The 26,027-nt window shown below is 35.4% G+C and overlaps 3 protein-coding genes and 1 pseudogene across 4 annotated transcripts; all 4 read right to left on the bottom strand.

Annotated features, from left to right (window-relative positions):
- Positions 1-141: 141 nt before the first annotated feature.
- Positions 142-4,197, bottom strand: LOC110695589 (cytochrome P450 CYP82D47-like). 2 transcript variants are annotated; one of them, XM_021872809.1, is made up of 2 exons: positions 3,036-4,197; positions 142-956 (listed from the first exon to the last, which is right to left on the bottom strand). In XM_021872809.1, the coding sequence occupies exons 1-2, from the start codon at positions 3,966-3,968 to the stop codon at positions 333-335; spliced, it is 1,557 nt and encodes a 518-aa protein (XP_021728501.1). In that variant the 5' UTR covers positions 3,969-4,197; the 3' UTR covers positions 142-332. The 2 variants fall into 2 exon arrangements, with proteins under 2 accessions (XP_021728501.1, XP_021728497.1); XM_021872805.1 differs by lacking the exon at positions 142-956 and adding an exon at positions 1,269-2,567.
- Positions 4,198-10,055: 5,858 nt separating this feature from the next.
- LOC110695568 lies at positions 10,056-23,770 on the bottom strand (annotated as a pseudogene).
- LOC110695583 lies at positions 18,745-19,788 on the bottom strand. Its single transcript, XM_021872799.1, has 3 exons — positions 19,595-19,788; positions 19,418-19,505; positions 18,745-19,335 (listed from the first exon to the last, which is right to left on the bottom strand). The coding sequence occupies exons 1-3, from the start codon at positions 19,731-19,733 to the stop codon at positions 19,242-19,244; spliced, it is 321 nt and encodes a 106-aa protein (XP_021728491.1). The 5' UTR covers positions 19,734-19,788; the 3' UTR covers positions 18,745-19,241.
- LOC110695575 lies at positions 19,835-20,517 on the bottom strand. Its single transcript, XM_021872792.1, has 2 exons — positions 20,407-20,517; positions 19,835-20,296 (listed from the first exon to the last, which is right to left on the bottom strand). Exons 1-2 carry the CDS (start codon positions 20,506-20,508, stop codon positions 19,871-19,873), a joined length of 528 nt encoding a protein of 175 aa, XP_021728484.1. The 5' UTR covers positions 20,509-20,517; the 3' UTR covers positions 19,835-19,870.
- Positions 23,771-26,027: the final 2,257 nt, after the last annotated feature.

The raw sequence follows: 26,027 nt of genomic DNA, 5'->3' as shown, positions 1-26,027 counted from the left end.
AATATTAAGAAACGGTATTATTATCATAAAATCTAAGCACAAATTAGCTTCACAGCAAGTCAAAATTTGCAATACTGCCGTCCCATTTTCTTGGCTTATCTAGAATAATGGCTAAGTACACATAAAACCAATCTCACAGTTTACTTAATTAAAAATTGATGCAATTTCAAAATTCTGTATTTTTAGAGGTCTTGTAAACAATGATAGCTTTATTGTGCTTAAAATTCTAATGTAAACATGATATGACAAATGCTAAAAAAACAGCATGCTAGTGTCAAAACGTTATTATTAGAGTTACACAAATGAAGATCAAATTTATTGCAATATCTTAGCTACGAATAAAGATTGTGAGGAAGGCGATGTGTGAGGACAACTTCAAGTGGTGTGGCTTTGACGTTGGTTAGTCCAAAATGCTCTGTCATATCGACAGGTTCATCTGATGGAGTCGCGATCTCAAATCCATGGAGTAAACTAGCAAGCGTAAATTGCATTACCTGAAGAGCAAAGGATATACCAGGACACATCCTCCTACCACTTCCAAAAGGCAAATATTCATAACTTTGGCCTCTAACATCAAAATCCTTGAAAGTCCTTAGAAATCTTTCAGGCTCAAAGTCTAGAGGATGTTCCCACACTCGAGGGTCTCTGTGAATTTTGTAAAGATTAACGAAGAGATGAGTACTTGCTGGCACGTGGTAACCGTTCACGGTGCAGTCTGTGATGGCTTCTCTTGGGACTGAAAGCGACCCTGCAGGGTAAAGTCGCATTGTCTCTTTGAGGACTGCTTGTAAGTAGACTAAATTCTTGAGGTCTGATTCGTCGACTTGTCTTTCTTTACCCACCACATTGTCTAGTTCTGCTTGAGTTTTCCTCAGGACGTCTTTATTGTTGAGTAGCAATGACAGTGCCCATGTTAGTGTTACTGATGTCGAGTCTGATCCCGCTAAAATCAATGTCTAATCAGTCAAACAAAAACAAATTATGTTCTTACTCTGTTTCGCAAAAACATCAAATTTTAATTTATTAACTAATTAATCATATGAATATGAATGAAAAAGTTGTTACCATGGAAGCAGCTTTAATGATGGTATCTTCATCATATTCGGAGAGCTTTTCCTGTTGAGTCTCGGAAATTCCAAGCATCACATCTATAAAATCCTTTTCTTTAGCCACATTAGAGATCCTTGTCTTATGATCCTCCAACCACATTTGTGCTACTTGATCAATCTCTGTTGCAACCTTGTTCATTTTTTTTTTGGTACCCTCAGATATCAAACCTTCTTAGAAAGGGAAGTGCATCAGCAGGAACAAATGCACCCGCCAATTCGAAGAAATCCCTGAATGCCTGACTACACTCATTGCATTTCTCAGCTTGGTAGAATTCCTTCAACAACTTCCCCGAAATCAGTCTTACCATAATGTTCAAGCTTATGTCGTTCAACCATAGATTCATTTCAACTAACGAACTTCCCTTGATCCTACAATCATCGAAGAGGACTTTTAAGGCTGATTGTATTACAGATATTCTGACATCTTTGAACATCTCAATCCGATGATTGGATTAGATCTCGATGGTGGTGATCTTACGCATCTCACGCCAGTACTGGCCATATGAGCTCATACCCCATATAGCCGATTTGTAACTCATGAGTTCAACAAAGATCTTCTGAGGCCGGCTTAAGAATACTTTGTCATTCGTACCTAAGCACTCTTTAGCCGTCTCTGCTGAACTCACAACCAAGGCTCGTGTGAAACCGAGCTTGATCATAAAGATTGGACCATATTTGTCAGCTAACTTTCCCAAGGTTACATGAGGAAGTTTTCCTAAAAGTAGTAAATGGCCAATAATAGGCCATGAACCTGATGGTTCAGGTGGATCAAATTTGGTATTGTTATCGTTGCATTTCCATCTTACTAGACAGTAAAGGACTAGTATGAACGCAAGCACGCCTGTGGCGGCTTCAACCGAGAACTTGATGGGGTTGTGAAACTCCATTCAGAGCTTATTTCTATTTGGTTAGTTGTCTGAAACTCTGAATTTAGATTTTGGTTGTCAATAGTTTTTTTCAGTCTTTAACAAAAATGTGCATTAACAACCACATAGCAAGAAATATCATATATACTTGGTTGCTGATATATTTTGAAGATTTTTCCTAGCTTATCTGTAATTTGCTGTTCTTTATATTATTTGATTTAATTGTTTGTGGGGTTATATGTTGGTGAAAATCTAAAGGGTTTTCCCAAACCTGTGGATCTCTGTGTATTTTGTAAAGATTAACAAAGAGTTGTGTGCCAACTGGGACGTTGTAACCGCTGACAGTGCAGTCTGTGATGGCTACTCGAGGAACTGAAAGTGGCACAGCAGGATATAGTCTCATAGCCTCCTTAAGAACTGCTTGCAAGTAGACTAAATTCTTGAGGTCTGATTCTTCCACCTGCCTTTCTTTGCCCACCACGTTGTCGAGTTCTGCTTGAGTCTTCTTCAGGACATCTTTATTGTTGAGTAGCAGTGACAGTGCCCATGTTAAGGTTACTGATGTAGTGTATGCTGCCGCTAAAATCATTGCCTACCAAGTAGAAGAACATAACATTTTTATCTAATTATTGGTTATTATATCAGACATTAGAAATTAAATATTAAGTCCTTTCCTAGCTTGGTTAGTAGAATATGATTTAGCACAAATAATGTTACATATATACTTCATATTATAATAATTAGAGGGTGGAAACTTATCAATTAGAAATAAGTAAAACATGAGTATTATATTTATTTCATTTCTACTAATCAACAAAAATGTCATCTCTAAACAATAAACAAGTATGAAGAAATTCTTTTCCTCTGTAAAAAATTCTCAAATAATGTAAGCTCAAATCAAAGGCAGCCTAATAAGTTTAATTCATAGCTACAATCTTAATTGATATACTGCAGCAAAACAGGATTTTGGTGTAATTTTTTGTTCTTGTCAAAAAATTAGATCATCCAATAAATTGATGTCATCAAACTCAAATTTTAAAATTATGCAAAAAGTTCTTACCGCACAAGTGGCTTTAAGGATTGTATCAGTTTCGAATTTGGAAGGCGTTTCCTGTCCTGTCTCGAAAATCCCAAGCATCACATTCATGAAATCAAGCTTCCCCTCTTCCTCTTTTGATCCTCTTCTTTCTTTATGCTCCTCCAACCAGTTATGCATTATATGATCAATCTCTTTTGCCGCGGCTTTCATTTTTTTCTCATACCCACCAATATCGAACCATCTCAGAAAGGGAAGTGCATCAGCAGGGACGAATGCAGCTGCCAACTCGAAGAAGTCCCTGAATGCCTTTACACACCTGTCATATTCTTCTCCTTGGTAACATTCCTTCATTGACTTGCCAGAAATTAATCTTACAATAGTGTTCATACTTACATCAGTAAACCATTGTTTCATGTCAGTTGATTCAGACCTAACATCTGATATACTCTTCATTGCTGATCTTACCTCTGAGATTCTGACATTTTTGAACATCTCCACCCGATGGTTTGACAGCAGCTCGATGGTGGTAATCTTACGAATCTCACGCCAATATTGACCATATTGGCTAAACCCCAACATCGCACCATTGTAAGCCAAATGTTCTACAAATATTGATTGGGGACGATTTAAGAATACTTTGTCATTGGTGCCGCCTAAGCACTCTTTTGCCATCTCTGCTGTGCTCACGACCAAGGCTCGTTGTACACCGAGCTTAATCATAAAAATTGGACCATATTTATCTACTAATTTACCCAAGGCTATGTGAGGAAGTCCTCCCAGAAGATGCAGATGACCAATTAAAGGCCATGAACTAGATGGTTGAGGGAGTTTTCCGTTAGTATCCGCCTTCTGTTTTCGTCGAAACAGGCAGTAGAGAAATAGTATTAAGGCAAGCAAGCTTGCAGCTTCAGCAGAGAACTGACTGGGTAGTCCAAATTCAAATTTCATTTGCATTTAGAGCTCTTTTTGGTGCTAAAAATAAGAATATGTATCTTGAGAAATTTTATTTTTTTGATTTCAGACAACTTATTAACAAGATCTTTTCTTTTGGGAGATAGTTCGATCACTTCTTTGTATAATGGGATTTTTTTATATGATGTGATTATATATTTTATTATGGAATTAACCAATTAATAATGCTTAGTTGCTGAAGAAAACATCTTTAAATAAACATGATGATGCATGTAAGTTGTTTCTTTTATACTACTATAGAAAAAGTATTGGCACTTGGCATTGACTTTTGTTTGCATCGTGATAAACGATCAATGCTACAAATTATTTTATTCATTTAAAGCAATAATGTAGCATATACATTAATGTATTGCCTCTACCTGACATATCAGATTTGATCTAGGATTATGCAACATGGAATGACGAATTCCAGCAAAAACAGCTATGCAAATTTTTTTGGTCATCAATTGGGTTTGAGTCAAGTCTTGTTAGGTCGGATCATTTTGAATTTGAGTCAAGTTAAATTATTATACTTTGCATATTGTAAACTAGATTGGCTCACTTCGAATTAGGTGGAGTTGTTTAGGGTCAGATTAGGAGGAAACCTCGACTACAATCAAACTTGTGGTTGCGCTTTGGAGTCACCAAATATAAAGGTTTTGTTTAGTTTATCTTATAATAATTATAAAAGTTTTTGTATGTATCAAGTGTACAATAAGTTTAATGTACATCCTGTTATTGTATACCAAAAGTTACCAGTATTATCACAAAATTACCATTAGTTCTATAAAAGTTAGCCTTCTTACACCTAATTACTTTTATTCTCATAAAATTACTCTTAAACCATCAAAAGTTACCCATAAACTATCAATACCCATAATTAGACCTGGCAAATGGGTTGTTTGGATCAGGTATTGATCGGGTCAGTTAACATTCAGGTCATGTAAGGGTCGGGTCAGACCATTTTTGGGTTTTGGGTATGGCTCGGATAGGTATTGGGTTGAGTTCGCGTCTGGTTGAGTTCGGGTCGGGTTTGTTCAGGTTGAGTCATTTTCGAGTCAAGTATGTTCAGGGCATATTCAGGTCGAGTCAAAATTAGGTCGGGTTGTATTCGGGTTGTTCCATTTGTAGATCTAACTCAAATCATAATTTTATATTTAATTATTGTTATAGTAAGAACTACCAATTCTTTATGAGGGTGGCTACTATTGAAGATGGACAATTTGAATTATTTTTGGCACCAGACATTTTTAGTTCAATAAGGTAATTTTATTTTGGGAGAGTATTGGTCTGTTCGGGTCAATTTCAAGTATCGGGTTTGTTCGAGTGAAACAATTTGGGTCGGGTCAATTCAAATGTCGGGTCAGGATCAGGTCAACTGCATTTTTGGGTTGGTATGGATCAGATTGGGTCATTTTTTGGTCATTATATTAGGTCAATTTCAAGTCATGTGTCGGGTCATTCAGATCGGATCATTAGGTTTGGGTCAGAATTGATAGATCTACCCAAAATGCACAAAAATTACCCATATTTCTTTCCTGTTTTTTTTCGCCACACAATATGTACACCCGATTTTTGTAAAACATTTATCAATACTAAAAATTGAATTTCAATTAAAGACACGTTAAAATGAATCTAATAAGATCACACATGAATATATCTTTTTATATCTAAAAATTACAAATGTTAACCAAAATAAATTTAAGTTAATGAATAAAGTAAAAACTTGTCATAATAATAAGATCTATTAATCTACACAAATTCTAAAAAAAAAAAGCGGGTGTACATTAATTTAATATAATGTAGGAAAATTTGCCAATTACTACCGCAAGTTAATACCACTTTGTAAATTACTACCGCAAATTAAAAAACTTGTGAATTACTACCGCAAAAAACACTACTAGAAATGGGTCAATTTCCGACCGAATCATGCCGACGGACATGATTTTCCGTCGCAAATCCTATAATCAACGACGGATTTAAGGTTGACGTTAATTTCGGTCGGAAAACATAGTTTCCGACGGAAAATTCCTCGCAAATTTTCCGACGAAATTAAATTCGGTCGGAAAATATAGTTTCCGACGGAATATTCCGTCGTAAATATATTTATGACGGAATATTCCGTCGGAAACTATATTTTCCGACCGAATTTAATTCCATCGGAAAATTAATTAGACAAAAGTCAAGGGTTTGGTTTTTGGTGTCCATTTGCTGCGAATTCGAAAGAAAGAGAGAGGAAGAAACAGAGAGGAACGAAAGAAAGAAGAAAGAGGAGATCCGCCGCCGTCGAATAGGAAACCGTTCGCCGTTCGCCGCAGCCGGAGATCCATCTTCCGTTGGTCGACCCGCCCTTCCGTTGGTCGGCCGCCGGTAAGTGTAGTTTTTTTTTTTTTAAATATAAACACGCCTCCACTACAATTAACCACCGTCTGCAACAGCCTCCATTGCGCCGGTCAGAGGTCCCGCGTCGCCCAACCACGCTGTTCTCCGCCGCCGGTAAGTGTTGTTTTGTGTTTTTTTTTACTTTTATTTTTAAATTTTAGTCTGAAAATGCTTTGAACAGCCACCACCGCCGGCGCCTTTACAATCAGCCACCACCGCCGATTCCTCCTCCAATATTGTCCTCGCTCCGACCAGAACCACCACCATCTTCACCACCTCCCGTTCTACAGCCGGTAATTGTACATTTATTATATATATATTTTATTTTTTACAAAATAATTGTACCTTTATTATAAAATTTGACATATTAATTTTTAGTATTTGTAGGATTTGAACATTTACTTGCTTTGAATCTCAATAAATAGTGCAGATCTTGAGGTTAGTGACATGACATTTTTAAAAATTCTTAGTTTAGTTTATTTTGTGATAATTTTAAGTTACTTTAGTTTGGTTTATTTTATTATAATAATGGTTGATATGTTAGTTTAATTTGGCTTATCATAAAAATGTAAGACATGACATGTGAAATTGCTTTGATTTAGTATAATAATGTATGACATGATATGTTAGTTTAGGTTGATATTTTATTATAATAATGTACGGGATTATATGTTAGTTTATATTGGTTTTGTTTAGTATAATGATGTATGTTAGCTTAGTTTAATTTGTGATTTGTTTATGGCCGTAAAGGCTTGAAATGGCTTCATTTTGAGGATAAAGACCCTTAAACGTAGAAATATGCTTCTTTATTGTGATTTAAACCCATAATATGTTATAAGTATGTAAATATGAGATGGTTTGACAAAGAATGAGTTAAAAAGTAAAGAAATATAGAAAATAGGCATGTAAGAAGCCATGAAGGCTTGAAATGGCTTCATTTTGAGGATAAAGACCCTTAAACTTAGAAATATGCTTCTTTATTGTGATTTAAACCCATAATATGTTATAAGTATGTAAATATGAGATGGTTTGACAAAGAATGAGTTAAAAAGTAAAGAAATATAGAAAATAGGCATGTAAGAAGCCATAAAGGCTTGAAATGGCTTCATTTTGAGGATAAAGACCCTTAAACTTAAAATATGCTTCTTTTATTGTTTATTGATTCCATTTTCACTTATATGTTGCTTTACTTGTAACTGATGTTGTTGGTAAATTATTAAAACCATATATAATTGTATAATGTATTTTTTGTAGGAGTCCTACCATAAGAAAGTTGAAGAAGCCACCACCCAAGGGATTAAAAAGAGTCACAATGAGTTGTATTGGGAGACTGTGGGTGGTCGCAACAAGAAGGGTCGAGTGGGGGGACTTGGCGAAAGCGCATCGCTGTACTATGGCGAACGGATGGGTCGGGTGTCTAGCTCTTCACAACAGTACACACCATCCGTTGTTTCTCAGATGCAGGATCAGATGGAGCATAGGGTCGAGGCTCTTCGTAGTGAGATCCGCAGTGAACTCCGGAGTGAAATGGAAGTTGAGATGCAAGCTCAAATTCGAGCTGAAGTGGCCCAAATGGAGAGGAGAGCCGAGGAGAGGTGGAATGACTTCATAAGTCGATTTGGCAACAACACCGACACATGTTCCACCATTCAGCCTCAGCGTCGAGACCCTAGGGATGATTCGGGTAGTGGAGGAGCAAGCCAGGGTACCCTTACAGTTTTTTAGCTTAGCTTAGGTTTGTGTAGTATGGACAAGCACTTAATTTGATCAATTTTATGTAGCGTTTGATTATGTTCCCGCTTTTGTAGAACTTACTATATATTATGTAGCTTTTGGATGTATATAGCTTTTGAGAAAATAATATTTATTAATATTTTCGCAATTTGATAATAGTTTTAATTATCACAGGTATTAGGTGCAGGAACATACACAATTATAATAATATTTGTTAATATTTTTGTTCGAAAGGTAAAGCAATTTCCGACGGAATTATATTGGTCGGAAGCACTAAATTTGCGACGAAAAACTGGAGTTAAATCCGTCGAAACTCACCACCCTTTCCGACGGAATGTTACGTCGTAAACCAGCGACGGAATAATTTTCGTCGCAAAATACACTACCAGCGACGGAAATATTCGGTCGGAAAATGCTGTTTGCGACGGAAAATTTCAGTCGGAAATTAATGTTTGCGACGGAAATATCCGTCGTTGTAGACAGCACACCAACGGAAAATTTTGTCGGAAATTAGCGACGGACTAAACCAAAAAGTCAATATGTTCTGCGACGGATTAAATTCGGTCGTAAAATCCGTCGGAATACACCTTTCCGACGGAATATTCCTCGAAAATTCATGAATTTCCTACCAAAGGTTTTACGACGGATACCAACGACGGAATTCCGTCGCAAACATGATTTGTGACGGATTTAGAGCCTTCAGCGACGAAAAATTTCGGTCGGAAACAGGCCATTTTCTTGTTATGAAATTTTAAGGTGTTGCGATTACTACCAAACCCCCATTAAACCCAATTATGACGTCATTATATCACTTTAACCCATGGTTAAAGCTCTTAACCATGGTCAAACATTTCTATAAGCCCTAAACCATGACGTCATTATATCCCTAACCCATTTTCTTTTTTTTTTGGCTAGTTAAAGCCCTTAACCATGGTCAAACATGGGTTAAAGGGAGGTTTCAAGGCTAGGGTTTCGGCTATGGCTAGTTCAGGGGGTGGGGGAAGGCAGAGTGGGCCGGTTTCGCAATGGTAGGGCGATTTCTGGGGAGGTTTTGGGGGAAAGGGCTACGGAGATGGTGGTTTGGGGTGAGTAACCACCGTCGGCGGTTGTGGGTCAATGGTGGCTTGGCTGGTCTAATTTTTTTTTTTAATTGAATTTTTCTTTAATTTTTTAGTATTTTGAACCAATTACACTTTGACATGTGTCAAGTTACCTAAAATAAGAGGTCATTGACTTTTGTTGACCAGTTTAGAATTCAAGAATGAAAATACAGTTGAAAGTTGGTTGGATTGTTGAGGAATAATTGAAAGTTGGGATTATTAAAGTGTATTTTTTTAAAAGTATTTAAAGTTATCTTTTATACTACAAAAGTTATTAGCCATACACAAGACTTATTAGTTATTGATTAGTCTATGTCACACCCCTAGGGAAAAATTTTCATTCATTTGAATGTCACCTATTTTATTTTTTTAATTTTTTATTTATTTATTTATTTTATTTTTTATGTTCCACCCGGTTCACTCTTTGGGCTAATCCGGATTTGAGGATCAGTTCTGGGTGATTAGGTTTCATTCCCCTTCCAATTGTTGTTGCGGGAGATCAAACACGGGTCCTTCCTACCAAGTGTACTCTCAATCACCACTACACCAACAACCAATTGATTCACTTATTTTATTGTCACTCTATCTATATGCAACTATGGGCATAAGCGTACAACCAAGCCTTCGAGACATTTTAAGTCTAGGCTACTTAGATAGGAGCTACAAGCCGGTGAAATCTTGTGAAAATTAATTAGGTACTCTGATGGGCAAAGATCGAGTTATCTAAGAAATATCTTCAAAGTTCTCAATGATCAATAATAAAAAAAGAGAGTCTAAGCTAGTTTAATGTTCTATTCCTAAACATTTGAAAGTAATCTAATAATCTAGATTTGAAATAAGCTAGCTTGTACATAATAATATACATGGATGACAATTTTTTCTATTTTTTTTTTGACGGGATGGATGACAATCTTAAAAGACCAATTAAACAAAAATATACTGTGAAAGTTTACGAATATTAGCAGTTTAGTACACTAATGATAGGACATACACAATAATAAAGATCAATTATAAAGGTTTTTAGGTTGGCGATGCCTGAGAATGACTTCAAGTGGTGTAACTTTGAGGTTGGTTATTCCGAAACCCTCAGTCATATCAACAGGTTCATCCGATGGAATCGAGATGTCAAATCCATGGAGTAAACTAGCTAGTGTAAACTGTATAACCGCAAGGGCGAATGATATACCAGGACAGATCCTCCTTCCACTTACAAAGGGCATAAGTTCAAAATTTTGGCCTCGAACATCATAGTCTTTGTGACTTGTGAGAAACCTTTCAGGGTGAAAATTTAAAGAGTTTTCCCAAACTTGTGGATCTCTCTGTATTTTGTATAGATTAACAAAGAGCTGTGTACCGGCTGGAATACTGTAACCGCTGACAGTGCAGTCTGTGATGTCTTCTCGAGGGACTGAGAGTAGCACAGCAGGATATAGTCTCATAGCCTCCTTAAGAACTGCTTGCATGTAGACTAAATTCTTGAGGTCTGATTCTTCCACTTGCCTTTCTTTTCCTACCACAATGTCGAGTTCAGCTTGACAGTGACAGTGCCCATGTTAAGGTTACTGATGTAGTGTATACTGCTGCTAAAATCATAGCCTACCAAGTAGAAGAGTAATAGAATATATCATAATTATTTTACTACGAGTATTGATCATTATATCTGACATTAGGAAGCATTATATCCTTTCCTGGTTTGTAAAATACCAAGTATGAATTAGTCAATAAACACAAATGTTAAATTGTTTCGAGGTTGGAAACTTATTAATTAACAATTAGATAATACTAGGTGTGAAGCCCGTTCGACGCACGGGTTTATTTTTAAAATTATTTAAGATTTGTGTCTTATTAAATACTAATACTAATAATAATAATAATATTAAAAGGATTTGAAGACATTAGGATAGTTGGTAAGTGTTGCGGTTTGTGTTCATTTTGGATTTGGATTTGGATTGCAAAAGATGTAATTTGTTAAAAGGAAAAAATGCTTTAATTTACATGTGTGTTATAATTGATTTGAACCGTAGGAACATATTAGTTTCATGCATGCCAACGCAACTACACAAGTCATAACTCTATTACTTTCATTAATGGACCGATGACCAATTATACAGTATATTATATTATATAGTCCACAGAGCTACCAGAAATTATCAGCATATAATAATAATAATGTCAAAAATCAAAAAGAATAATAAAAATATTTCAATATTAAAAAATTATTATTATTATTATTATTATTATTATTATATTATCAAAAAAAATTTTAAAAAAAAACAATTTGTGATGTTCAAATAGAATGATCTCTTGTACACCTCTATATAGAGTACTCTATTCTTTTTTTGTAGTTTTGATTTAGGTATCTTGGGTCTCCTGTGAATGACGCTGACAGGATTATCCTATTTCCTTTTGTAGCCCTAAATATGTAGTGTGTAGAGTATATTGTTTCTTTGTAATTCTGGTACATATTTCTTGTGCCTCCAATCAATGACGGTGATAAGATTAATTTTTTTCCATCTTCATCTCCAACCTTAGTTGTATCTTTGTTTACTATTGCATCCTCGAAGGTATTGTAATTTTCACTTTGTGTAGCCATGAATCTTGGGGTATCTGATTATGAAAAAAAAACACAATTAACGTTGTTCTATGTATTGTGAATTAATTAAGGCATATTTATAAGGAAATACAATCCATCATATTTTCTCTATATGAATTTTATCATTCTTTATAATCTATTCTTTTTTAATTGTTATTCATATCATTTTTTAAGATTTGTTTTTTCTTGTTAATATTAAATTTTATCATTTTTTTAGTTGTTATCTATAAGAATAAATTTTTGATTTTGTTTTTGTTTTCTTTTTCTTTTTAATATATTCATTCTATATTTACGTGATGGTGATGGTGATAAATTTCACTTTCCCAAAATATCCCTCTCAATTTTGTCTTTTTTTTTTATTTTTTTAAAAAAACCTTTCATCTGAAAAGAGAATACTAATAATCGAGCATGATATATTGACACACACGATTTTTTATGTCGCTTAGCTTGTAGTAGTAGTGTAAAAAACAGACTTCATTATCCATAATAATTACTCCATGTTTTTTACCTCAAAATAAAAAATATCTTTGACTTTTATTTTTAGCTATCTCATAAACTTTCCTTCTTTCAAAAAAAAAAAAAAAAGAAAAAAAGAAATCTTATAAACTTTCCTTTTGGGAATTGTTTTCCTCACGCTAACTATGTACTTCGTATTTTTTTATTACCAGCTTTCCCTTTTCTTTATTCTATTGTATCAATTCATTAACTTTTATTAACCCTAACCAAATCAAATCAAACCCAGAAATCAATCACACTATCCTCCATATCCAAAATGAAGAATTGAAAATTTGACTCAGTTAATTGCTTAATTTTATCAATTTCTCTATCATTTCACTCTCTGTTTACATCAACTGAACCTAAACTCCAATAACAAATTCTTAATTTTTGGTTAAATTTCTATTTACCAAATTTAAAAAAAATAAAAAACAGAGAGATTATGTAGATAAGTTGGGTAGACCTGATGTTTATGCTGTCGAAATAAAGTTAATGATAGAAATAGGTTGGTAGAAGGCTAAATTAGTACAACTTCAATGTTGACTTTTGTCCTTAATCTTGTGAGTACTATTAAATAAAACAGCTTAACTAAAAATTAATCATATATAGAGGCTCCTAATAAAATGATTACCTTCCTTAATTGTAATACTTTGACTGAAATTTGAACAGCAAATTTGTCAATTTTAGTAAGTAAAAGATCCATACATGATGACTAATATGTTTACCAAAATATGATTTTGATATAAACAGTATTAAACATTTTTAACCAAACAGCTTTAACATCAGATAATGATTTACTCCAAAGCTCCAAAACAGGACTACTATGACAACGCTTGATGAAAGATGCTACTAATGAGTGTTTACTCTGTACTTATGAAATACAAAAGTAGTAATGAAGAAAAATTTTAACTTTAATAGTAGTCATTGGATGTCTACAAAAAAAAATTAAAAAATAAAATAAAATAACAGTCATGGGAACTGAATCACAAAGATTATCATATGTCAAATGTTTTAAAAGATTTTAGAGGCTATCCTCTACCATGCTTGGCAAGTTTGAGAATACTTCCTTGTAGACAATGTTCCTTGTATGCCTTTTGTATTTTTGGTAGGAATCATCAATGAAGAACTTTAGACCCTCGGGAGAAGTAGTTCTTGATGCTGCCACATAGAGTTGTCCATGACTAAACACGGGCTTTGGTAAGTAAACACCAACATATGAAAGCGATTGGCCCTGGCTCTTATTTATTGTCATGGCATAGCAAGGCTTTAATGGGTATTGTCTTCTTTTTAATATGAAAGGTAATTTGGTGTCCGTAGATGTCATCACAATTCTGGGAATTAGGAATTTGTTACCCTGTTTCGACCCCGTTATGATCCTTCCTTCAATTACAAACTTTCCTAGGTGGGTTATAACCAGTCTAGTACCATTACTGTTGTGCGACAGCGGAAGCAAAGGTCGAAAACAAACAAGAAAACAATAAAGAAATTCAATGCAAACAATAAGAACAACACCAAGAATTTACGTGGTTCACTATCGATGTGATAGCTACGTCCACGGGCACCGAGATCGAATGATTTCACTATAAACTGCAAAGATTACAAAGATGATTCTTGTATTTCTCAAGAACGGCTTTCACTCTGTCTCTCTTGACCCTAATACTGATATTAGGGAGGTTTTATATTAATCCCTAATTAAAAGATACTTGGGCAAAAAGATAATAAAATAAGATAACCTAAAACCGCAAAATCCGCGTTCCGTATTTTTCCTTCTCCGCCCGGTCAGACCGGGCAAGGTCTGCCCGATCGGGCGCGAGAAGAAGACTCCATACGAATGCTTCAACGTATCCAACCCCCACCGCCCGGTCAGACCGGGCAAGGTCTGCCCGATCGGGCGAAGGCTCGCCCGGTCGGGCGAAGGCTCGCCCGGTCGGGCGCGAGAGCAGCTTCTTCAACGAATTTGCCAGGCACCTCTTCTTCTTCCGCCCGGTCAGACCGGGCAATGTCCGCCCGATCGGGCGGACAAAGCTACGAAGTACGAGTCACCTAATATACTTATCAACAATCTCCACCTTGACGAGAACTCGTAGTCAGCAAACGACCCCATCAAGACATAGTGAAAAAACATCTCAAGCCAAACCCGATGCAGGACTCATGCATAAGCCATACATCCCGATAAGTCTTCAACCAAGACCCATCACATACTCGTCTCCAAGTATAACAACTCATAATGCTCCACCTGCATCACAAGCCCCGGGCAAGCTCCACCTTAATGCCAACACACCTACACCAGGAGCTCCCCAACTTCGCCCCTCAGGGCCTACTACATCACGTAGTAATCAATATTTAGCAAGTCTAAGCAATGTTTAAACTTGCTAAACGGAACAGGCTTAGTGAAGAAATCAGCCGGGTTGTCAGCAGTCCCAATCTTCTTCACCTTAATCCTCTTGTCAGTACGTAAGAAATGATACCTGACATCAATGTGCTTCGTCCGATCATGGTGTACTTGATCTTTAGCTAAGCAAATCGCACTTAGACTATCACAATACACTGTAGCAAAATCCTGTGCAATACCCAGTTCACCTACTAGGCCTTTGAGCCGAATAGACTCCTTAGCTGCAGAAGTTAGAGCCATATACTCAGCTTCAGTAGTTGACAACGTAACTGATGACTGCAATGTAGACTTCCAACTAACCACAGAACCACCCAAAGTGAACACATAACCAGTCACAGACCTCCTGGTATCCACATCAGCTGCATAATCAGAATCACTGTACCCAGTGACCAAGCATTCCTTACCATTCCCGTACACAAGACCAATATCAGCTGTCCCTCTCAGGTAGCGAAAAATCCTTTTCACCCCTTGCCAGTGTTCCCTCCCAGGTCGAGCCATAAACCTGCTTACAACACTAACAGCATGCGCAATATCCGGCCTAGTACAGACCATAGCATACATCAAACAACCAACCGCGTTTGCATATGGAACTCTAGACATATAAGACAACTCCTCCTCTGATTGAGGTGACATAGACAAAGACAACTTACAACTAACAGTAGTTGGCGTACTTATAGGCTTCGATTTTTCCATCCCAAAACGAGACAAAATCTTTTCAATGTAGCTTTTCTGAGTCAAGAAAAGCTTACCTCTAGCCCGATCCCTGTAGATCTCCATACCCAAAATCTTCCTAGCTGCACCCAAGTCTTTCATGTCAAACTCCGAGTTAAGCATCTCCTTTAATCTAGCAATATCAGATTTATTCTTTGTGGCAACCAACATGTCATCAACATATAACAAAAGATAAATCATGGAACCATTATCCAGCTTACTATGATACACACAGCAATCATATGAATTCCTGTCAAAACCTTGTGAAACCATAAAAGAATCAAACCTTTTGTACCACTGTCGGGGGGATTGCTTAAGTCCATACAATGACTTTAGCAATCTGCAGGCATAGTGTTCCTTTCCAGGAGCTTCGAATCCTTCGGGCTGCTTCATCAGAATCTCCTCCTCCAAATCGCCATGAAGGAAGGCCGTTTTAACATCCAACTGCTCCAGCTCAAGATCAAAATGTGCTACAATTGACAATAACACACGGATAGAAGTATGTCGAACCACAGGTGAGAATATCTCAACAAAGTCAACCCCTTCTACCTGACTGAACCCCTTAGCAACTAGCCTAGCCTTAAAACGTATTTGCTCAGTTTCCGACAACCCTTCTTTCTTCTTGTAAATCCATTTACAACCCACAAGCTTCCTCCCTTCCGGTACCTTTACCAGTTCCCACACTCTGTTCTTGTAAAGGGACTGCATCTCTTCACCCATTGCGGCAAGCCATTGCGCAGACTCACTACAACTAATTGCTTTTTTATATGTGGCAGGTTCAAATGACTCTACATCATCAGCTACACTCAATGCATAACCTGTCATCGCATCAACACAGCAATTTCTTCCCTCCATCTCTTCAATCAATCTAACAGGCTTCTTGATAACTCGTTTAGGCATCTCAAGAATGGTGTCAGGTTGACTAGATGACCCCTGATTAGATTGCTCCACCTCATCCCCAGAGTTAGAATGAGTAGGAGTAATCTCAGGTTCAGGAGTACCCGGCACTGGAACATCAGCATCATCATCAATATATTGTACCCGAGGTAAATCAGCAATGGTAGACTGATGTACCTCAAGTACCCCATCTGTCTGTAATAAATTGTCTCCTTCCCTTCTCAAATCTGAAATCTCTGCATTTTTAATTGAATACATGGTGTTTTCATCGAAAGTAACATCCCTACTAAGAATGACCCGACCCTCCGAAGGTGAAAAAATTCTAAACCCCTTCACACCATCCCCGTACCCAACAAAACACCCCTTCTTGGCTCGTGGATCCAGCTTACCCTCAATAACATGATAATAAGCAACACAACCAAAAATCTTCAAATTCGAAAAATTAGGCAACTTACCACTCCAGATCTCAAACGGAATTTTGGAATCAATTCCAGAATGAGGACCCCTATTAATGACATAACAAGCTGTTAACACAGCTTCACTCCAGTACCTCCTCCCAAGCCCTGCATTGGAGAGCATGCATCGGACTCTCTCTAGCAGTGTCTGATTAACCCGTTCTGCTACACCGTTCTGCTGTGGTGTCTTCCTGACAGTATGATGCCGACCTATACCCTCATCTGCACAGAACTGATTAAACTCGTCTTTGCAAAACTCTAGCCCATTGTCCGTTCGTAGCTTCTTGATCTTCCTTCCTTGTCGATTTTCCACCAAAGCTTTCCATTGCTTGAAAACTTTGAAGGCCTCATCCTTTGACTTAAGCAACCTAAGCCATGTGTATCGGGACTTGTCATCAACAAATGACACAAAATAGTGGTAACCTCCCATACCTTCAACTCTAGATGGACCCCAGCAATCTGAATGGATGTAATCGAGCACTGCATCAGTAATGTGAGCACCCTTGCTGAACTTTGACCTGTGTTTCTTACCAAACACACAATGCTCACAAAATTCAAGGTTGGCAACCTTGACCCCGGATAGAAGACCCCTCTTGGACAATAGCTGCATCCCCTTCTCCCCCATATGACCAAGCCTCATGTGCCAAATCTTAGTCATCTCCTGGTGAGATACAGATGCGCAAACCGCAGAACTAGGCAGTGTAACACCCTCAAAAACATAGAGGGTGTTCCTTTTGATACCCTTAAGTACCAACTCAGAACCTCTGAAAATACACAACTCCCCATCTGAAAACACACCATTGTACCCCAATTCATCCAGGGTACCCAATGAAATCAGATTCTTTCCTAAAGCAGGAACATGCCGTACATTAGTCAAAGTTAACCTCCGCCCATCAACAGTCCTCAACCTCATGGAACCAATACCTGTGACCTTACATGGAGCATTGTTACCGACTATAACCATACCCCCATTGCGAGGTTCATATGTATCAAACCAATCTCGACGTGGACACATATGGAACGAACACCCCGAATCTAGAACCCAGTTATCAGATAAATCATCAGACCTAGCAGAACTGACTAATGCTAAATCTTCCTCTGAATTATAGCTCTCATTCGGTTTCTCTTCAACTACAGCAGCCTGGGACTTGTTTTTCCTCACCGGACAATTATTCCTAAAGTGACCCGGTTCTTTACAGTAATAACATGTTTTAGTAGTAGTTTTACTAGATCCATCCTTGCCGTTTCCAGCACCCGACCCAGCATTGTTCCCCTTGTTAAACCCCTTATTCTTTTTAGACTTTCCGGACTTAACAAATAACCCACTACCATTATCCCCATTATCACTCGTAGCTTTCATTCTGAGTTCCCTAGTATGAAGTGCTGCCTTCACTTCTTCTAAGGTTATAGAATCCTTACCAACAACAAAAGACTCTACAAAATTCTCAAAGCTAGACGGTAGAGATACAAGTAAAATCAACGCAGCATCCTCATCATCAATTTTAACATCTAAATTACGTAAATCAAGCAAAATAGAGTTAAGTTTTTCTAGATGTTCCCGTAAGGAAGTACCTGACTGCATCCGGAGGCTAAACAACCGCTGTTTCAGTAATAATTTGTTGGTCAACGACTTAGTCATATACAATGACTCCAGCTTCAGCCACAATCCAGCCGCCGTTTCCTGATCAGCAACCTCCGTGATGATTTGATCATCAAGACTAAGTAATATGGTAGAGTGTGCCTTCTCTTCCATAACTTCTAACTGCGAGTCAGTCGGTCCGTCTCCTGACTCCGAAGTAGTACTCTTTGGAGCCAACGGACGCCATATCTGCTGTTGTTTTAACAGAGCCTTCATCTTAATTTGCCATAGCCCGAAACTATTTTTCCCGGTAAACTTCTCAATTCTTATTGTTGAATCTCCTGCCATTGTTATCTTCAAGAAACTCTCCAAGGATTGAACCTGAGCTCTTGATACCAATTGTTGTGCGACCTTTGCTTCCGCTGTCGCACAACAATTACACAACCCTTGTGGGGGGTTTATATTTCGAAGTAGCATGACTGGCATTCCTACCTTTAGTTTAAGCTCGTGGTGCGGTAATCCTGGCAATTTTAAGCTGTTTAGATATTCAGTTGGGTATTCTGAGAATTGTTGGTCACATTCAGTAGAAGATAAGCATACTTCATCACAGCTTTTGTAGGTCCTTTCTTCTATGGGCAAGAGGCTCATCATGTACTCGTTTTTGGTGTCTGTGGTCTCATTTAACGGAGTGAGTATAGCCCTTTCCTTTAAATAGTTGTTGTCAGATCTTCTTAGCTCAAAATCTGGGTAAGTGGCTTCCACTATCTTATGTAGTTCAGATACCCCAACGTCAGCCAAATATTCATATGGTATTTCAATCCAAGTCCTTTCAACTTCGTGGTCCTCAGATTTTGTTTCAAGTCTTTCATCACCCATAGCCAAAAGCCACTCGTTAAAATACCTTTTTTCTAAAGTTTTTTGTACATGATTCATAAGCGTTAAAATATCAACTTTTTTAGAGTTGATTTCTTCGGTCCAATCTTAATACTCTGAATTTCAAGTTTTCCAATGGTTGCATTATCTAACTTCTCACTGCATTATAATGATCATATATAAGAGGTATATATATTTAGAAAGAATATTATAAAAAAATAAAATTATTGAAATAACATACCTCCATAAAGATTTCAATTCATCAACCTCGGAAATTTGAAGCTCAATATAAATTTTGGTTGATGCAGAAGTATTTAGATTAATTTTTCCTGTAAACAAAATGACAATGGCAAATTAGGTTATTCCTTGTAAATATTTAAAAAATAATTTATTATAATAACTAATATATGATACTTACCATTAAAATATTTGACCATTGTTGAAGTAACAACTATACCAAAAGGCTTAGTAGAGTCAGCAAGTAGGTCTTTTTGTCTTGAATATTTGGGAAATACATTATCCCAAATCTTTAATTGGATTCGTTGTCCACTAACCATGATATCAAAATACAAATAATTTACTAATAAATATAAAATTAATCAAATATAAATCTTAGTAAATTGTAATTGATAAAATAATAATAATATATACAAATATATTAAAATAATAATTACCATTTATCTTCTATTTCAATTTAATCTCCAATTTCGTTAACAATCATGCCAACCACATCTTGTAGGACAAAGTGATGTACGAAACAAAAAAAATAATTATAAAAAATAATTAAGCAAAAGATAACACTATAGAAATTTTTTAAAAATAAAAATAGAAAATCTGTAAAATATATACCGGGGAGTGTAGCATTACTACGGAACTTATCTAAATGTTGCAATTGAACAAAATCAAATCTATGCAACGGAATTTTATTATTATCTGCAACGCCCTTGACAGTTGTATTTTGAAAAAATTGTATCATTATCTTGTTATCGCTCACAACACGATATTCATTCTTGTTAGGTATAACAGAAAAATATCGAATTGTGTAAACTTTGCCTTCAACCAGTTTAGAACGAAATTGTTGGACAAATTTTCCTTTGATTGAAGCATGGACATAATCACCCTACATATGCAAAAAATATTGTAAGTTAAAATAATATGGTAAGTTACACAATAAATTTTCAAAAAAAGAATTATATATTATTATTAAAAAAAATAAAATAAAAGGCATACCTCTTCGTCAATTAAAACCATGTCCAAACTAATCAAACTATTATGTTTCCGAAAGTTCAATATATCAAAAAGCCTTGACGCGTACTTTAATTTTCCAATCATTTTTGGAAGAATTAAGTTCTCGAATCAACGAAATAGACCTAAGAAAACAATGCAATGAAAAAAAATACGGAGTAGTTCAAAATAATATTATTTGTGAATACCTCATCATATTCATTGTTAATTCATAAAAAAAATTGAGTTTAAGGAATTAGACGTACATTTTCTTAAACCACAATATAAAGTCGTAAATTGCTTTGTATGAAGTATTGCGTGATTCTTTGGTGGCGTGTGGATTAAATTAATGTCTGTTTATAATAATAACAAATCATAAGCTAATTAAAACAATTCATATCTTTTTCCTAACTTAAATTTTATCATTATTAAAATTGTAATCATTATTATCTTTTTCCTAATTAATTTTTTTTTTTCCTTAGAAATAATAATATTTGAAACATATTGACTAATAATATATCAACTATGAGCAAACTAACTTACGTTAAATTTGCTTATCATAATTAAAGGAACAAAGTCAGTAATGTTTGTTAAAAGATAATGCATGTAGGTGAAAAGGATTAATTTTTTAAGTTTTTTTTTTTTAGTACATAAAGATAGATGATAATTATCAATACTTTATTTCTTTATTTATGTTCTTGGTGAGATATATGATCGATTGCTTGGGCCAGTGAAACGTATAGCACATAATTTTTTTTTTTTTTTTAGTACATAAAGATAGATGATATATATTGTTATTTTTCACCTTGACTTTTATAATTTTAATATTTTTTAACCTATGTGGCACACATTAAATCCCAACTCTACATCGCACATTTATGTGGCGCTCTATAATTTTTTTTAAATTAAAAAAATCCTACGTGGCTCTCTACAAACGCGGGAAAAAACTCCCCTTTATATATATATACTAGATGTAAGCCCGTGCGATGCACGGTTCTAATAAATTATTTTATTTAATTTAAAATTTTGTATATTTATGAATATCATTCATTAAATATATGGATAAAATATCTAATATCATAAGATAATTTTTTAATTTTAACACTAAAGTTATCTTTTGTTGTTTTATTAATTTTGTGTGACACTTGAATTTAAAAATCTCAAACCTTATTCACTAATTTTGCTTATATGACAATTTAAATTTTTAATTCATAAAATAAATGACAAATCTAGTTTTTTTTTATTGATCAAAATAAGTTTTTTGTTATGTAATATACTCGTTCTGTTTAAAATGGTAGTCTCATTTATAATTGTTTAACTATTAAAAATTATGGGAGATTAGTCATGTGAGATTTAGTTTTATTCGTCTTAGTCTTTTGCCTATTCGTTTATTTAATATACTCGTTCCGTTTAAAATGTTAGTCTCATTTATAATCATTTAACTATTAAAAATTATGGAAAATTAGTCATATGAGATTTAGTTTTATTCGCGAGTACATTATTAAAATCAAACTTTTATAATATTTGCTAGGAAAAGATTAAAAATATTTGCGATAAAAAATTTGCATCCATATAGATAATTATTACTTAGTGTTTTTTTTTTGTTTTTTTTAAGAGAAGATAATTATTGGTTTTCAAAAATAATTTAAATTTTAATTATTCTCTATTCGTTGTTTTTATGTATGTGTTAAAATTCTTAAATATTATTCGTCACTTTTGCTTAGGTGGCGAGTAAATTTTTTAATTCTAAAATAAATTATTAATCTAATTTTTCATTAGACAAAATAAGACCTTTTCTTATGTGATTAGATTGTTGTAAAACTTATTAATGTTAAATTTTCCAAATTATACCAAGCAGCAGAGTTGTCATCTCTAAATTGTAGACAACTCTGAAGAATTTGTTCTTTACCTCGTTATGAAAGTCTCAAAATTACTTCAAATCACAGACCACATAAGCTCAATTCACAACATAAATCTCAAATAATGAAAACATGCTGTCAATATCTTCTATGATTTTGTCGAAACATTAGACTAAATTTATCTAAGAATCCATCATATACACTTAATGTTGAAACGAAATTTGAAAAATGAGTAAAAACTAAAAATAAAAGTTCTTACCGTGCAAGTGGCTTTAACGATTGTATCAGTTTCGAATTTGGAAGCCATTTCATGTCCTGTCTCGAAAATACCAAGCATCACATCCATGAAATCTAGCTTTCCTTGTGCCTCTTTGGAGCTTCCTCTGTTTTTACGCTCGTCCAGCCACCTTTGAGCTATATGATCAATCTCTTTTGCAACTTTCTTCATTTTTTTCTCGTACCCTCCAATATCAAACCACCTCAGGAAGGGCAGTGCATCAGCAGGGACAAATACAGCTGCCAACTCGAAGAAATCCCTGAATACCTTCACACAGTTGTTATATTCTTCTCCTTGGTAACATTCCTTCATTGACCTGCCCGAAATTAATTTGACTATAGTGTTCATACTTACATCAGTAAACCATTGTTTCATGTCAGTTGATTCAGACCTTACATCTGATATACTCTTCATGGCTGATCTTACCTCTGAGACCCTGACATTTTTTAAACATCTCTACTCGATGGTTTGACAGCAGCTCGATAGTAGTAATCTTACGAATCTCACGCCAATATTGACCATATTGGCTAAACCCCAACATAGCACCATTGTAAGCCAAGTGTTCTACAAAGATTGTTTGGGGGCGATTTAAAAATACCTTGTCATTGGTGCCGCCTAAGCACTCTTTCGCCATCTCTGCTGTGCTCACGACCAAGGCTCGTTGTACACCGAGCTTAATCATGAAAATTGGACCATATATATCTGCTAATTTCCCCAAGACTATGTGAGGTAGTCCTTTCATAAGATGAAGATGGCCTATTAAAGGCCATGAACTAGATGGTTGAGGGAGTTTTCCGTTAGTATCCGCCTTTTGTTTTCGTCGAAACAGACAGTAGAGAAATAGTATTAAGGCAAGCAAGCTTGCAGCTTCAGCAGAGAACTGAATGGGTAGTCCAAATTTAACTTCCATTTGCATATAATATCTTTTTTTTTTTTTTTTTTTTTGGTGTTAAACTGAGAATATGTGTCACAAGACTATGATTTTGTTCTTTCTGACAACTTATCAATAAAATTGTTCTATGTTTGAATTATAGAATTCCTTGTTTATATGATACTTATGATTTTTAGTTATTTTTATTACTTGTATTTATTAGCCAATGATGTTTAGTTGCTGAAGAAACATCTTTAAACATGATGATGCTTGTACTTTGTTTCTTTTAAATAGCAAATTAAGATTATTGGCATTTGTATTGACTTTTGTTTCAGCGTGATAAACGATTAGTAATAAATTACAACTTGTAAAATTCATTTAAACAGTAGTGTAACAAATACTTTAATGCATTGCCTCTTCCTGAAATATCAGATAAGATTAGATCAAGGAGAAATATGAGACATGGAATCGCACATTCAAGCAAAAATAGCTATGCTAATTATTGGGTCATTGTTGGGGTTCGAATAGGTCTAATCAGGATGGAATGGTCAATTATGATTTGAGTCATGATCACTTTTAGGGTGCGTTTGGTTGGGGGTATTCAACAAAGGGAATGGGAATCAACTGCCCTGATTCTCTTTGATATTGTTTGTTTGACACTTTCTTCCATTTCCTTTACTCTCTCCATTACCCCAAATCCCTCCAACTACATTCCCCACACCCCCCCCCAAGACTTTTCCATTCCCATTCCTTAGCCACCACAACACCACCATATCCAAACCAACCACCACCATCCTACCCTATCCCACCACCCAGCCACCATCGCCGCACCTCCACCATCCCTCGTCGGATCTTCCCTGCCCATCGTCAGAGCTCCCCCGTGCCTCGCCGGAGCTCTCCTCCCCCGAAAAACTCCCCCACTCCCCGCGAAAGCCCTAAAAACCACCGCCTAACCGTCAACACCACTACCATCAACCGACCCAACTTCACCAACATCACCGCCCACCCAAATCACCCTAAACCCACTCGAAAAAAACCCACGCACCCTCCCTGAAAACCACCCACCAAAATCTCCCAAAACCACCTCCCCGAAAACACCCACCGAAATCTCCCAAATTTGACCTAAACCCACCTCACCCAATTCGTCACAAACACCACCCATATCTCCAAAACCTCCAGATCCACCATGAAAACCAAGCAACTAGATCTAATAAAAAAAATTAAAAAAAAATTGAGAGTGAAGAGGGCATCAACGACGGTAGAAGAGCAGCGAAAAAGGTGGGAAACGGTGGTAGGTCATGAGGAGGGTGGTGGCTAATGTGGTGGTGGTGGTAAGTGAATGGCAGATTTAAGGGGTAGTGGTGGATTGGTGGTTGTAGAAAGAGGAGGGTAGTGGTGGTTGAAAATGTGATTCCCTTTGTTTATGTAAAACAAACAATAATACAAAACTGAGGGATTAGCTTTCCTTTCTCCTCATTTCCCTTTGTTGATTCCATTCCGTTTCCCTTGTGTGAACCAAACGGCCCCTAAGTTTTGTTGGGTATCGCATATTGTAGGGTATATGGTGGGCCAAGTGGCGTATAGGGTGAAAGTAATTTGGTTTAAAATCAAATCAAACTGCAAATCAAATCGAATATATAATATAGTTTGATTTTTTAAAAAATATATGATGCGACTTTGTTTGGAAAAATAAAAAATAAATAAAAAATACAGCTTGCGGTGTGGATTCGATTTTAGGTTTAGATAAAACAAAAACCAAACTTTAATGAAATTTTCATCATACACCCAGGTGTACCATGTTTATGGTACACCCACTTAGGATACAAGAGTTATATAAACGCGGAAAGAACATCGTGTGGAAATACAAAGTACACGAGTTAAAAAAAAATGATTCTCTCCTTGATTTAAGGTATTGGTTTGTGGTTTATATTCCTTGATTTATGAAATTAATTTATTATTTACATTCAATATTATTTTTGGTATATAGAATTTCTTTTTTTTTTTTGTTAAGAGAGAAATAAAGTTTTTATAGAGAGAGAAGTCATGATAATTTGGATTTCGAAGTGATTTAATAATTCCCATGAATTTTATAATTAAAAAGGTGTAGTTGACGAATTCGTTGTTGAAGAGAAAAAAATTTCAAAAATTTTGTTTATCTATTTTTCTGTTTTGTTAATATTTTCAAAGGTTGAAGATGATGTTTTTCATATTCTGTTGAATGTTCTTTTATCATTTTTTAAAAATGGAATCAAATATGTTTGGAGTCTAATCAATATGTTTTTTGAGTCCTAAATATATGTTCTTTATATTACAAACAATGTTTTTCAAGGTATATAAATTAAGTATGTTCATTACACTTGAATAATATGTTCTTAAATTTTAAATTTTGAATTTTGAATTTTTGAAATTCAAAAATGAAATTTAAAATTAAATTTGGGTGAAAATAATTTTGGATAGAGAAATTATTCATATCTAAATATTTTGAAATGATTTGACATTAAATTTTTGGTAAAATTCAATTAGTAATTATCTTTTACTTTTTTTTAAATACCATTTATCATAAATTACTTTGTTCTTTATATTTCAGTAATATGTTCTTTTATAAATTCATGATATTCTT

This window comes from Chenopodium quinoa, unplaced genomic scaffold (assembly GCF_001683475.1).
Source record: "Chenopodium quinoa cultivar QQ74 unplaced genomic scaffold, ASM168347v1, whole genome shotgun sequence".
Lineage (NCBI taxonomy): Eukaryota > Viridiplantae > Streptophyta > Magnoliopsida > Caryophyllales > Amaranthaceae > Chenopodium > Chenopodium quinoa.
Note: the sequence above shows the minus strand (reverse complement) of the source record. Positions and strands in the feature narration are given on the sequence as shown.

Coding starts and splice junctions, on each gene's coding strand:
- LOC110695589 (XM_021872809.1), bottom strand. CDS start 3,968: ATGCAAATGAAATTTGAATTTGGACTACCCAGTCAGTTCTCTGCTGAA. Junction 957..3,035: donor TCCTTAAAGCCACTTGTGCG/GTAAGAACTTTT, acceptor TTGACTGATTAG/ACATTGATTTTAGCGGGATC.
- LOC110695583 (XM_021872799.1), bottom strand. CDS start 19,733: ATGGTTAGTGGACAACGAATCCAATTAAAGATTTGGGATAATGTATTT. Junction 19,506..19,594: donor AATGGTCAAATATTTTAATG/GTAAGTATCATA, acceptor TTTTGTTTACAG/GAAAAATTAATCTAAATACT. Junction 19,336..19,417: donor GAATTGAAATCTTTATGGAG/GTATGTTATTTC, acceptor ATTATAATGCAG/TGAGAAGTTAGATAATGCAA.
- LOC110695575 (XM_021872792.1), bottom strand. CDS start 20,508: ATGATTGGAAAATTAAAGTACGCGTCAAGGCTTTTTGATATATTGAAC. Junction 20,297..20,406: donor TGGTTTTAATTGACGAAGAG/GTATGCCTTTTA, acceptor TTGCATATGTAG/GGTGATTATGTCCATGCTTC.